Below are 15,044 nucleotides of genomic sequence, written 5' to 3'. Positions count from 1 at the left end.
CATAATTAGTTGCCAAAGTGCAGGCAAACCTAAAGTCCCACGAGTTTGGCTGCTATGAATACAACTGTCAAAGCAAGTGTGTTACAGACCCTGGCCTTCTCAGTGTACTAAAACTTAAGTCAAAAAAAGGAAAATGACATCAGTGATAAGAACACTACCGCAGGCCTCTCTCATTTTTTCTGTTTATTTTCATGCCTTCTTCAAGATGAGCAAACCAGATAAGCAAAGCAGCAGAACAGTTTGTGTGGTAACTCGCTCATAGCTCAGACTTTCATTTAACACAGAACCATATTTCCATTTTAAACCTCGCTTTTCAACACTCTCTCTTCTTAGGCATATGTGCATATATGACAGCATTAGTTTTGTTACACACAATCCTAGAAACAAAAATTCACTGATACAAACAAGGACAATAGTTGTAACATAGGTGCCTGAAACACTTTTCTGCATAGTAAGTTGGAGAGGTCCTTTGATAACAGTGGAAAATGCACTGAACTGAGTAGGAAAATTTGGAGTTCAGTTCTGGCAGCCGTTTACCAAGTGAACGCTTTAAACAGAGTGACTTTAAACATCCCTACATGTAGTATTCTTGTGTAGAGAGATGACTGTCCTGTCAATACGATCGTGAAAACCAAATGGAATAATGCACAAGGAAGACTTTACAAACTACGCGACAGTACACGGGCAAAGTCATTAGTCTTCACTGATTTACAAGTGAATGACCTTGTTGCTGACTGCCATAGCGCAATGAAAGTGTGAGCTATGACTGAGTTACCACACAAACTATACTGCTGCTTTGTTGCTAGACACCATGCTAAGATGTGGCTAGAAGGCTGAATCAATGGATGGAGTTCCTGCTTTCCTGACACTCCCAGGTTTACAGGGGAAGTCAGACAGCAAATAAGTAAATAAACTTGAAAACTGTGATAATCACTATTCATGCATGTATGCATATATTCAATAATACCAAACATCATTCTGGGGATATACAAGTGAACTCAGCTAACTCCCTGCCCTCATGGAGCTTATACTCTCATGGGAGAAACAGCATGAGAAAATAGACACTAGATAGCAAAAAAATGTTTGTTTTTTTTTTAAAAAAAAGGAAGGAAGAGGGAAGGAGGAGTATGGATGTGGGAGGTTGAAATTTAAGAACGGGCAACAAGGGTGATATTAGACTCCAGACGTGAAGGACTGAATAAGTGCCTCACCGTAGGTCTACTGAGGGGCCCAGCACTGGAGGCAGAGAGAAAAGAAGATCAAAGACCCTGGGAGGAAGCATGACTGGCGATAATAAGGACTGCAGCCAATGAGGCTTGAGCACACTGCGTGCGTCTGCGTGCATTTTGTGGCTGGGGCAGGAGGAGACAAAGAGGGCTTCCAAGGATGGCCAGCTTGTTAAAGCCAAACTACGGAGATCAAGATGCTGGTTTTCACTGAGTGAAAGGGAAGGCTTTTGATCAGCTCCACTCTGGCTGTTGGGTAAGTCGGCCAAAGAGACTAAGGTGGTGGCAGGGTGACAGGGATACTGCAGTCACCTGGGTGAGAGGTCGTGGTGGCTTAGACTAGAGTGGCAGAGACGGAGATGAGCAGAAGTGGCAAATACCGGATGTGTTTTGAAAGTAGAGCTAAAAGGATTTGTTAATCAATTGGATGTGCTATGTGATAGAGAAGAAAAAAAAAAAACTTCCAGGTTTGTGATAAGGAACAAAGGATTTTCTACTTTAGAAAAGGAGGTCATGATGGAAGTCTCTCTTAGAAGACGTTTTAGATTTTACCACATAAACGGCAGGAAGAAGCCCTAACACGGGAAACTGGCACACTGTACAGCCCAACATGGCTCATAGTTTCATGTCTGAAATGCAGTCCTTGGTTGCAATCTCAAAAACGACAGAATGATCTCTGTTCATTTCCAAGGCAAGCCATTCAATATCACAGTAATCCAAGTCTATGCCCCAACCACTAATGCCAAAAAAGCTGAAGTTGAACAGTTCTATGAAGACCTATAAGACCTTCTAGAATGAACACCCAAAAAAGATGTCCTTTTCATCATAGGGGACTGGAATGCAAAAGTAGGAAGTCAGGAAATACCTGGAGTAACAGGCAAGTTTGGTCATGGAGTACAAAATGAAACAGGGGAAAAGGCTAACAGAGTTGTGTCAAGAGAACACACTGGTCATAGCAAACACTGTCTTAAAACAATACAAGAGATGACTTTACACATGGACATCACTAGATGGTCAATACCAAAATCAGACTAATTATATTCTTTGCAGCTGAAGATGGAGAAGCTCTATGCAGTCAGCAAAAACAAGACTAAGAGCTGACAGTGGCTCAGATCATGAACAATTATAGCCAAATTCAGACTTAAATTGAAGTAGGCAAAACCACTAGGCCATGCAGGTAAGACCTAAATCAAATCCCTTACAGTTATACAATGGAAGTGACAAATAGATTCAAGGGATTAGATCTGACAGACTGAGTGCCTGAAGAACTACGGATGAAGGTTCGTAACACTGCACCAGAGGCAGTGATCAAAACCATCAAGAAAAAGAAATGCCAAAAGGCAAAATGGTTGTCTGAGGGGGCCTTACAAATAACTGAGAAAATAAGAGAAGCAAAAGGCAAAGGAGAAAATGAAAGATAAACACATCTGAATGGAGAGTTCTAAAGAATAGCAAGGAGAGATAAGAAAGCCTTTCTCGGCGATCAATGGAAAGAAACAGAGGAAAACAATAGAATTGGAACAACAGAGTGGATAAAACGTGGTCCACCGGAGAAGGGAATGGCAAAAACACTTCAGTATTCTTGCCTTGAGAACTCCATGAACAGTATGAAAAGGCAAAAAGAGAGGACACTGAAAGATGAACCCCCCAAGTCGGCAGGTGCCCAATATGCTACTGGAGAACAGTGGAGAAATAACTCCAGAAAGAATGAAGAGATGGAGCCAAAGCAAAAACAACACCTAATTGTGGATGTGACTGGTGATGGTAGTAAAGTCTGATGCTGTAAAGAGCAATATTGTATAGGAACATGGAATGTTAGGTCTATGAATTAAATTGGACATGGTCAAACAGGAGATGGCAATTTAGGAATTAGACATTTTAGGAATCAGCGAAATAAAATGGACTGCAATGGGTGAATTTAGCTCAGGTTACCATTATATCTACTACTGTGGGCAAGAATCCCTTACAAGAAATGGAGTAGCCCTCATAGTCAACAAGAGTGTGAAATGCAGTACTTAGATGCAGTCTCAAAAATAACAGAATGATCTCTGCTTGCTTGCAAGGCAAACCATTCAATATCACAGTAATTCAAGTCTATGCCCCGACCAGTAATGCTGAAGAAGCTGAAGTTGAACGGTTCTATGAAGACTTACAAGACCTTCTAGCACTAACACCAAAAAAAGATGTCCTTTTCATTATAGGGGACTGGAATGCAAAAGTAGGAAGTCAAGAAACACCTGGAGTAACAGGCAAATTTGGCTTTGGAGTACAGAATGAAGCAGGGCAAAGGCTAATAGAGTTTTGTTAAGAGAATGCACTGGTCATAGCAAACACCGTCTTCCAACAACACAAGAGAAGATTCTACCCATGGACATCACCAGATAGTCAATACCGAAATCAGACTGATTATATTATTTGCAGCCAAAGATGGAAAAGCTCTATACAGTCAGCAAAAATAAGACCAGGAGCTGACTGTGACTCAGATCATGAACTCCTTATTGCTAGATTCAGACTTAAATTGCAGAAAGTAGGGAAAACCACTAGATCATTCAGGTATGACCTAAATCAAATCCCTTATGATTATACAGTGGAAGTGACAAATAGATCCAAGGGATTAGATCTGATAGAGTACCTGAAGAACTAGGGATGGAGGTTCGTGACATGGTACAGGAGGCAGTGATCAAAACCATCCCCAAGAAAAAGAAATGCAAAAAGGCAAAATGGTGGTCTGAGGAGGCCTTACAAATACCTGAGAAAAAAAGCGAAAGGCAAAGGAGAAAAGGAAAGATATATCCATTTGAAGGCAGAGTTCTAAAGAATAGCAAGGAGAGAAGAAAGGCTTCCTCAATGATCAATGCAAAGAAATAGAGGAAAACAATAGAATGGGAAAGACTAGAGATCTCTTCAAGAAAATTAGAGATACTAAGGGAATATTTCATGCAAAGATGGGCATAATAAAGGACAGAAATGGTATGGACCTAAAAGAAGCAGAAGATGTTAAGAAGAGGTGGCCAGAATACACAGAGGACTATACAAAAAAGGTCTTCATGATCCAGATAACCGTAATGGTGTGATCACTCACCTAGAGCCAGACATCTTGGAGTGCAAAGTCAAGTGGGTCTTAGGAAGCATCACTATGAACAAAGCTAGTGGAGGTGATGGAATTCCAGTGGAGCTATTTCAAATCCTAAAAGATGATGCTGTAAAAGTGCTGCACTCAATATGCCAGCAAATTTGGAAAACTCGGCAGTGGCCACAGGCCTGGAGGAGGTCAGTTTTCATTCCAATCCAAAAGGAAAGCAATGCCAAACAATATTCAAACTACCGCACAATTGAACTCATCTCACACACTAGCAAAGTAATGCTCAAAATTCTCCAAGCCAGGCTTCAACAGTACGTGAACCGTGAAATTCCGGATGTTCAAGCTGGATTTAGAAAGGCAGAGGAACCAGGATCATATTGCCAACATATGCTGGATCATTGAAAAAGCAAGAAAGTTCCAGAAAAACATCTACTTCTGCTTTATTGACTATGCCAAAGCCTTTGACTGTGTGGATCACAACAAACTGTGGAAAATTCTTCAAGAGATGGGAATACCACCTGACCTGCCTCTTGAGAAAGCTGTACACAGATCAAGAAGCAACAGTAGACTGGTTCCAAACTGGAAAAGGAGTACGTCAAGACTATATATTGTCACCCTGCTTATTTAACTTATATGCAGAGTACACCATGAGAAATGCTGGACTGGATAAAGCACAAGCTGGAATCAAGATTGCCGGGAGAAATATCAATAACCTCAGATATGCAGACACCACCCTTATGGCAGAAAGCAAGGAAGAACTAAAGAGCGTCTTGATGAAAGTAAAAAAGGAGAGTGAAAAAGTTGACTTAAAGCTCAACATTCAGAAATCTAAGATCAGGGCATCCAGTCCCATCACTTCATGGCAAATAGATGGGGAAACAGTGAGAGACTATTTTTTTTAGGTTTAAAATCACTGCAGATGGTGACTGCAGCCATGAAATTAAAAGATGCTTAGTCCTTGGAAGAAAAGTTATGACCAACCCAGACAGCTTACTAAAAAGCAGAGACATTACTTTGTCAACAAAGGTCCATCTAGTCAAAGCTATGGTTTTTCCAGTAGTCATGTACGCATGTGAAAGTTGGACTATAAAGAAAGCTGAGTGCCAAAGAATTGATGGTTTTGAACTATGGTGTTTGAGAAGACTCTTGAGGGTCCCTTGGTCTGCAAGGAGATCCAACCAGTCCATCCTAAAGGAAATTAGTCCTGAATATTCAATAGAATGACTGATGCTGAAGCTGAAACTCCAATACTTCGGCCACCTGATGCGAAGAACTGACTCATTTGAAAAGACCCTAATGCTGGGAAAGATTGAAGGTGCGAGGAAAAGAGGACGACAGAGGATGTGATGGTCAGATGGCCTCACTGACTTGATGGACATGAATTTGAGCAAGCTCGGGAGTTGGTGATGGACAGGGAAGCCTGGCAGACCGCTGTCCATGGGGTGGCAAAGAGATGGACCCGACTAAGTCACTGAACAACAGCAGCCCAACATAAAGCCAGTGCGACAGAAGCTCACTGGGGAGCGTGGAATGGGAGCTGGAGGAGCAGGTACGGTTCACATTACACAAAGTATTATCTGCCATGGTAAGGAAAGTTCAGATTTTATTCTAAGTATGTAGGAAAGTCATTTCACCCAGTGTCAAGAAATACACTTATTACACTTATTATCAAAAGAGGGAACCTCACCACATATGATTTTAAAACAATTTTTAGAGGTTGACAAACAAGATTTAACATTTAATTCATTAAACCAATATTTGAACTTAACCAAGAATAAGTGGTAACTGGAAAGCAACTTGTGTTACCTGGTACTGGCCATTTGAGGGCATAATTAAATTGTGGTTGGTTAATTTTCCCTCACAAGGCAAAAAACAAAGCAGCAAAACCCATGAAACACCACTCCAGCTCATTTTAAAACATTTTACACCCATTTAAAATAAAACAGCATACTGTTGGTAGATCAGTGTTAAAATACATTCTCTTGTGATTTAAATATTAACAATGTCTATTAATGTACTTAAGACTTCATATACCAAGTCTATGAAATAATATCTTGTATTCACAAGACATCGAAACCCTTTACAAACTGTTCAACATTGCAAACATCTGACATTATTTTTTAATATCTTTTAAAGGTAGTTAATCCAGATTTTCAAGTGAGAAGCACAAAGATGCTAAGAAGTGATCTGACCCATTCCACATGGTAAGTCATAATAAGCAAAAGAGAAACCACTGTCAACAGATTCTAACTTTCACCCTCATCACGATTCTCTATTATCCACATCCACACACTTTCAAGTTTGTTGACAGGGATGTCCACATCTTTGTTTAAGGTACAGAGTACCTCAGTCTTTTTACTTGTTTTCCTAGATGACAATGAGAAACTAGAGTTGAGCTCTTTGGCTTTCACTGCCTGTGCTGCCAGGGAAAGCACACACAACCCCAGGCGAGTTGCTATCTTGTTTTCACTAAATGAAAAAGGAACTACGTACAGCTGAGATTTCCAGAAATAATTATTTTACACTCATAGAGTGTGTAATGTGTATACACAGCCCCACAAAATAACCACCATGCTGAATTATTAAGGACAAAGCAAACATTACCTAGACATTACTTAAGTCTCTCCTGGCCTGCTATAAAGTGGTGAGTAACCACTTTCCTCACTGGGAAAGACCAGAGACTCACCAAAGATATTCTTATCCAGCAACCAAAACTGAGCCAAAACCTATTCCAGAAGCAAGACTAATTTGAGACCATCTACAGCTATTTCCTTCAGTTAGGAAACTACCCATGTTACTAAATGTCAGCTGGGAGCGCCTTTCCCGTTTCTGCTGCCGCAGAAGAGACGCCCAGTATAGCACTCTTGCAGTAAACATCAAACAGAGAGGAATTTGAGACTTGTCCTTATCGCAATCCTTATTTTGACTTAAACAAAACCCAAGCCTGGCTCAGTAACCTGAAGTCTCAGTCTTCTAAATATTTCATTGGATGTGTAGGATAGAATTCTGGCAAAACAAGTCTCAACTACAAGAAAGCGTCTGTGAAGTCACACTGTATAATAGGATATTACTTCATCTGTTAGTTTTAAGACAAATGTCTTTTTTGGTCTTTAAAAAAAAAGTTTATTTCCTGTTGTGTAGCATCTGGCTTCCATTACCAAAAGGAGCCAAAAGCTGGCAGTAAGCCCAAGAAGGTTTTCTAAATAATTTGGGGAGGGAATGGGAGAATATTCAATGTCCTTTATTCTTACTTAACCCACAAAAGAAAAGGAAACAATATAGTTTTGAAGCCTTATACACCTGTTCATCTCACTTTACAAAAAGGATTTTCGTTAAGAGGTTGTCTTTTCTAAATCCTATTGAACTGGCGTAGGCAACCACTAAAAATACCACAGATTTACTGCAGGCTTGAGAACTGTAACTTTCAATACCTTCATGTTTAATATTCTTCCACTAATCAGTCTTTGCAAGTGATAATAATCTATTTTAACAATATAAACTATTAGCTTTAAACAGATAGTCTACTCAGCCCCATGCCCTAGGTAAAAAATTAACTCTAGTAGTCAGGTGATTTTTAAAAAAGATCTTCCTTCCAGAATTCTGAAATCTTTAAATTTCACTGCTCTTACATTTTTCTTCAGTTTTTTTTTTTCCTTTAAAGAGGACGACATATTCCCATGTTAGCTGTAGTCTCTAGCATTCATTCAATAACGTTAAGGCTGAAAGTTTTTCCTCCTACAAAACCAAATGCGTCATCTGGTGATGCTTCTGTGTAACTCCTGTTGCCGATGTTACTATAATTGGGAAAGCAAAAAATCTGAATATAAACATCAAGAAAAATGACGGTGTCAGTTTTAATGACCCTCCAAACAGTGATTCAGCAAATTCGTTGCTCATATGGAAAAGGTACTCATCTTATAAAGTAGAAATCTTAAACTAAGATTTCATTTGCTGATCTATACAGTAGAAACCTGAATCCTTACTCTAAGCTTGCACAGCTCGCCAAATGACAATTACAACAGCAGCTGGTCTAAAAGAAAACCCAGTCTCTGAAGTCTTTCCACCTTGTTCTCAGGGGCACATTTCAAAGCAAGCACCATCATTACCTACAGAGAAGGCTCCTGCTGTCCCAGAAAGGATCTTACTCACAGAGATCACAGTCAGTATTCTTACTTTGTCAACTCAGCCCTCTGACAAAAGACACTCTCTTGAAAGTGTTTTATAAAAGCAACGGGTTTTCTTCTTCTGCCTGCACAGTTTCACGTTTCTAACAAGGTATGAATGGTAGACCACAGCCTTCTGAGGTTAGAAACTTTCAACAATTTTAATTTTTACAAAGAATGCCCCAAGCAAACTTTGGTAAAGAGATTCAATCTACTTAAGTAATGCTTCTATTGCTAAAGAAAAAAAAAAATTGTAGTTCTATGACTGAGCACAGGATCTCAGAAAACTGTTTTAGCAACTCTCTTCAAGTAAGGCTCTCAGTGAAATTAATAGTGAGGATGTTAAAAAATGAACAGACATGTGTCTGCACTTGATAAAATCCCACTAGATCTGCTTATCAGCCTAAGAGGACAGACTTGCTCCCAAACCTTACTCAGCAGCAAAATTATCTAGGGAGGGCCCACCCACTGCCAAGCACTGTAGTGGGCACACCAGAAGGCAGCACCTCCAGTCAACAGATTCCTAGTAAATGAGTAGGATCCTGTCTGTCCTGTGGACAGGCACTGTAGTCCTAATGCCTCAATGAACACCTGGCACAGAATAAATACAATTTTTGAAAAATTAACAAAAGATCCATTAGAAGTTTAGGAGTTAACATATAATGTAATGAGAGTGGGACAAAGAGACCCTTCTATTCACACTGTAGCCTTCATTCTTTCACAGGCCAAATTCACAGTTGTGACTGCTGGAATTTCACATCTATTCCTACCCCACACACTTGGTTATGACACACAGGGTTATGTCAAAGTCCATTGTGATAACAAATGTAAAAGTCCTCTGAAAAGAACAGACCAAATTCCAAACGGAAACTGGCACAGGAAGTTTGGACCTGTGCGCTTCAAGATTTCATTACATCTGCACACCTGATGACTGATTTCAATCAGAGGTTAGAGAGTTCCGCGTCTAACCTCAATATGTTGCATTTGCTCCTCAGTAAGTTGAAATATTACAAGTGGTTGTTCCTAACAACCTCCCACAGGGGAAACTGCAGTGTAGACTAAGGTGCCTGGTGGAAGAGAGCCATGAAAACAATAATCCTGTGTGAGTGCCTCAGTTCAGGTCAACAAATGTTAAAATTGAGTTTCTATTATGTGCTAAGTATTGTGCTAGATTAAAAAAAAAAAAACCTGTACAGAGCTACACTTTCTAAAAATAATAAAGAAAACTATTTAGTTATGATTATAGGGCAAACTGCTTCATTTCTTTATAGGGAAAGGTTGCATTTGCAAAATGGTTGCCTCATAAATTCTGGAGAAAGTATCAAACTAGGCCATCGATCCCTCTGAGGCATTCTGAAAACAGGTTAAAACATAAGACAAATCTGCCTTGTGGATGCTGTGAATATGATGGCAAATACTGCACTGCAGCCACTGAATAGGTTAGACTATGTAAGCATAAACTTTGACTTATATAAAGGCTATATAAACTTTGATTTAAGCTACAAGCCACAACATATTGATTTAAGAAATCACCTTCCCCCAGAAGAGTTCCTTATGTTTCTTTTCTAAGTATGAGTCTTTCGAGCCTACATTCTTCCCCCCGGCTAAGTTCAATGGTTAGCATGAACAAACACCATGGTCATTTAATGTTCAACTAAATGAGATGGTAACTTTTTATGCCAGTTGAGAGATGAAAAAGTTGATTTACACAGAATTGCTGAAACAGAAGATGCCTGAAAAACATTTCTCAGGAGACAAGAAATCCAGGACAGGCCAAGATAGGAATGCCTCTTGTGAAAAAGCTAGGGAGCAAAGTGAAGAAAGCAGGTGAGGCACAAGTGCCCTTAAGTCATTCACTTACTTGGCATCTGGTAAACTACGCCCAAGTAGCCCCCCTCTCAGTCCGTCTAACACCAACTGTAAGAGCTGTAAGCCAGGTGGCGAAGAAGAGATAGGGGTTTGAGCAGCGACTAGGACGACTCCTCATTCTGAGTGTGTGGATTCAAAAATACTTTGCCCTACGGCAGAAACTAACGCAGTATTGTAAATCAACTAAATTCCAATAAAATCAGTCAAAAAAAAAAAAAAAAAGACTTGCTTCCACATTTGAGGGAAGTCACTTGGCCGCTTTAGCATCCGCGTTACCCATTTGGAAAAGGGGAACATATGAGTTACTCTCTCAACGGAGTTATCGTGCGGATCAAATATGTGCGCGACTCCTGCCACACGGCACTGCCACCCCGGGTCCACCACCTGCAGCAGCTCACACTCGCCGGCTGTGAGCACCGGCTGTGGTTCCGACAGCCCGGTAAGGGGCCACCCCCTCTCCGCTCCGAGGAACACCTTGGGGATTAAACCAGTTAATCCCCGGAGAGAGCTCCAAACGGTGCCTGGCGCCCGGTCAGCTCCTGACACGCAGTAGTGGCGGGGACGATGGGGGATGCTGATTACCGTGCAGGAGCCCGGGCCCGCGCAGCGGAGTCCTCCCGCGCAGGACCAGCAGACGCGACAGTCCCAACGCCAGGTGAGCGCCAGATCTTCCCCGATCCTGGCGTCGGTGGGCCCCGAGCAAAATAAACTTTTTAACAGTTTCGAGGCCAGGAGGTGAAGCCTCGAGCCGGCAGCCGCCCTGCCCTGGCGAGGCCCCGCCTGGCGACCGCACCCTCACCTTGCTGGAGGTCCTGGTGGTCGTACCACGGCTCGTCCTCCTTCATCTCAAACTCCTCCACCAGGTTTTCCGCCAGCATCTCGGCCGGCTCTTCTGGGGGCAGCGGCCCCCGCCGCCGCCGGCCCGCCTCAGCCGCTGCCCCGGGCTCTCCCCCGGCCCCTCCGCCCTCAGCCAGAGCCGCCCTCGGGCGGGACGCGCCGCCGCCCAGGCTCCACCGCGACGCCTGACCACAGCCGCCCACAGCCGCCGCCGGCGCCGCCGCGGGGCGGCCCGCAGCGCACGCCGCGGACTGGCTTCCCTCGCGCCGCCCAACCGCCCCAACGGCCGGCGCCCCGGCGCGAGCTCCTGAGTCGGCTCTCCGAGCCGGCTCCTCACGAGGCAGCCGGGCCCAACGTGGCACTTTGGCAGAACCCTCCCCGACCGGGGCTGCGATTCAAACCCCCGGCGGCCCCTCGGCCAATCGCGAGCAGGCCGCCGGCCGAGCGGCGGCGACTTCGTCCAATCGCGTCTCGCCGCAGGCCCGCGGTTCGCCCGGTATCAGAGGCAGGCAGCCAATGGTGACTCCTAAGGAAACAAAGAAGGCGGGAAAAGGACAAGGGGTGCGGCCGAGGGTCCCGCCCTCTCCTCCCTTCGAAACGCTTCTGGCCGTGCATTCGGCGAGCTGGGGTGAGGAGGTAGTGGCCTTCGCTTCCCCTGTGGTGGGTGGCCGGCTGCATGGCCGGTGGACGGGCTATGTGGGCGTGAGAATCAGAAGTACGGTCTACGAGCAGCGGACGGTTGCGGGAGGGCGGGAGGCGCGAGGCGTGCCGGGACCCTGAGGTCCGCTGCCCCGCCGACCCCTGCTGGTCTTCTGACTCCCAGATTTGCTCTGCTTGATGCCGGGAAATCGAGGATCGATCGGAAGTTCAGGGCAGTTAACTGTTTTCTTCTTGATATCTGAGCCCTCACCTCCAAATCGCTGAGAATTTGTACTGCCCCTGAAACGGTGGGCCTCAGACCCACCTGAAGGTGCAGTTGAAGCGACTCCTGAGAAAAAATCTGCAAGCGTTTTTGCATAATTTTTTAAAAAGAGAGATCACCTGTTAAGCATCTGGAGTCATGATGTTCCACCTGGAGAGAGATTGCAGCCCTAGCCCTTGATGGCCAGTAGGATAGTGAAAGCTGTTCTCTCCATACAACAAAATAAATACTGCTCGTAGGTTGTGGCTTTTACCATCTTCGTGCGGACAAAACATAAAAATTCTAAAATAAGGTGACAGATCAGAAAGTCAGTGTTCTTAGCCTTGATGTAATGGTGAAGGTACAGCTGACAGAAGACAGCTATGGTAGAATGCCAGCCAATAATCTTAGAAGGAACAGTCGTTTCAGAGGTGATAAAAGAGGAATGGTAAACTCACATTTCTTTTAAATCCAGGGACACTAAAAAGTAAAATGTTACTGATATATTTTTATTGTTAGGTTAAGAAAGAAACTAGGTTTACTATTCTGCCCTAACTGCCCTTATTCTGGTAGAGGTATTATTAGTCCACAGCCAAAAGAAAATAACTAAAACTATCTTAATTTACAAGTCACTACAGATAAACCTCTTTGGAAAGAGAGATGATTGGATTTAGGATTTGCTGATGATGATTTGTTGAAGCTGAAGGGCCACAATCATGCCTCTGACCTTCAAGAAACTCATCTTTCATAGCCACTAGTAACTGAAAGTGCTAACACTCTCCCCATGGCAAAAGCTTATTTTGACTCCAAATCAAACGGGAAACTGTATTGAAATGTTCTTTAGCATTCTTCAAAAAACAATTGCAAAACAACATCGAAAAAGAACGATCTGAAGAATTAAAGTTATTGATAATTTAAGTCCACACAAAACCCAACACACCAGACTTTATGCCTTTTGGTATTAGTGTGTTCTTTTTAAGAACACTGGGGGAACTTCTCCTCCACCCTCCGCCCCTGCCCCGGAAAAGCTTGAACAAAAATTGCACTGAAAAAGACAAGTTAGCTTTCAGTGCTAAACGCCCTGCTTTCAAGGGGTCTCCACCATTATTTAGAGTCCATGTAGTCATAGCTGAGAAGCAATCATAAGCAGCCTCTTCAGCAACATTATTATTTGGTTTAGCAATAGGTTAACAATAACAACCCAAGTTGATTCTGAAAGAAGGGTTTTGGATTTTCATTTAATAATTCACCAGTATTTAGTGCATGTTCCCAGCCTAATCATTATACCATTTTGCTACTTTTAAACTCTTCTATATAAAGCATTTTGTATTAAAGAAGAACCAGGTTCAGAAATCCTTTGTTCCTGCTTGTAAAGATACACTTACTATTCATGTTCTTTGGTGTTTTGTTGCTATAGTAAGGTCAAGTCAGAGTTTTAAGTAGTGTTGACTTTAAAGCCATTGTAAGTGGTGGTTTTCAGTTTGATACCTACTGAAATAAGTGTTTATTATAATGAAAATAATCTAAAGCAAAATATCAATAGTTCTTTCTGCAGATGGAAATAAGAAAGATTTTTACTTTTTTTTTGTCATAAACAGAAGTTCAGGCTATGGAATTTTTTATAATGTTATCAAAACTTTGTATCTACCATGCCTGCTGCTGCTAAGTCACTTCAGTCGTGTCCGACTCTGTGCGACCCCATAGACGGCAGCCCACCAGGGTCCCCCATCCCTGGGATTCTCCAGGCAAGAATACTGGAGTGGGTTGCCATTTCCTTCTCCATTGCATGAAAGTGAAAAGTGAAAGTGAAGTCGCTCAGTCGTGTCCGACTCCTAGCGACCCCATGGACTGCAGTCCACCAGGCTCCTCCATCCATGAGATTTTCCAGGCAAGAGTACTGGAGTGGGGTGCCACTGCCTTCTCCTGTATCCACCATATATATACATATATATGTATATATATATATATATATATATGACATTAACTTTTATGTTTCTGACAAGATGGGTGCTTAACTCAAAATCTTTTAAAAAAATTTGAACTCAGCTAAGCAAGCTTATGATTCCTTGCAAAATTCTGAGTTTATAAATACCTGCCTTCTGACTTAATGATAGATCAGTTCAGAAGGTGTGGCACGCTTCTTGTTTTAGCACGCCTGAAATAAAACTAAGAAAAAGAAGAGTGCCTAGATTTTGGTGGGCTAAATTTGTGTCTTAGGGCTTCTCTGGTGCTCAATGGTAAAGAGTCTGCCTGACACTTCAGGAGAGGCAGGTTCAGCCCCTGGGTTGAGAAGATCTCCTGGAGAAGGCAATGGAAACCCACTCCACTATTCTCCCCTGGGAAATCCCATGGTCAGAGGAGCCTGGCAGGCAACAGTCCATGGGATCACAAAAGAGTTGGACACAACAACAAATTTGTATCTTGGCTTTTGGTTCTCCTGATCTCCTTGTTTTTGGCTCTCTTAGTAACCAGTGGCCTCGGCTTCAGTCTTCATTCTCACTTATGCCAAAAGTAAGTCTCTAGAGTGAGGTCTTCAGCAGTAGTTCCCAGCTTTTTCAAACTGGAGAATTACCTTCATAGCCAAAAATGTTGGTTCATCTCCACATTTTAGTACTTGTATTTTTCAAAGGTTTGAGCATGCATAGTAACAAAGAAGTTCATGTATATGTTTTTTCTCATTACAGCAGAATCTATAGACATTTTAAGAAAGCTAGTACACAAGTGAGTAAAAGGGACATGAGTTTCAGCAGGTTCTGGGAGTTGGTGATGGACAGGGAAGCCTGGCATGCTGCAGTCCGTGGGGTTGCAAAGAGTCAGACATGACTGGGCAACTGCACTGAACTGAGTACACAAACGGGCAGATAGTCTATATTTTATTTATAGACAATGCTTGATCTACAAATGGAATTATTAACCCTTTTGATGATTCTCTACTTCTATAGAATTAAAATCATTCTTGTATCTAC

At 42.5% G+C, this 15,044-nt stretch overlaps 1 protein-coding gene across 1 annotated transcript in view; it reads right to left on the bottom strand.

The window, feature by feature from the left end:
- CDR2 (cerebellar degeneration related protein 2) overlaps window positions 1–11,252 on the bottom strand; it is a 28,094-nt gene extending 16,842 nt beyond the window's left edge. Inside the window, exon 1 of the mRNA XM_068968001.1 lies at window positions 11,140–11,252. Coding sequence (XP_068824102.1) covers window positions 11,140–11,218 — 79 coding nt within the window. The 5' untranslated portion in view covers window positions 11,219–11,252. The remainder of the gene's footprint in view (window positions 1–11,139) is intronic.
- Between the last annotated feature and the right edge of the window lie 3,792 nt (window positions 11,253–15,044).

Source organism: Capricornis sumatraensis, chromosome 3 (genome assembly GCF_032405125.1).
Source record: "Capricornis sumatraensis isolate serow.1 chromosome 3, serow.2, whole genome shotgun sequence".
Classification (NCBI taxonomy): domain Eukaryota; kingdom Metazoa; phylum Chordata; class Mammalia; order Artiodactyla; family Bovidae; genus Capricornis; species Capricornis sumatraensis.
Note: the sequence above shows the minus strand (reverse complement) of the source record. Positions and strands in the feature narration are given on the sequence as shown.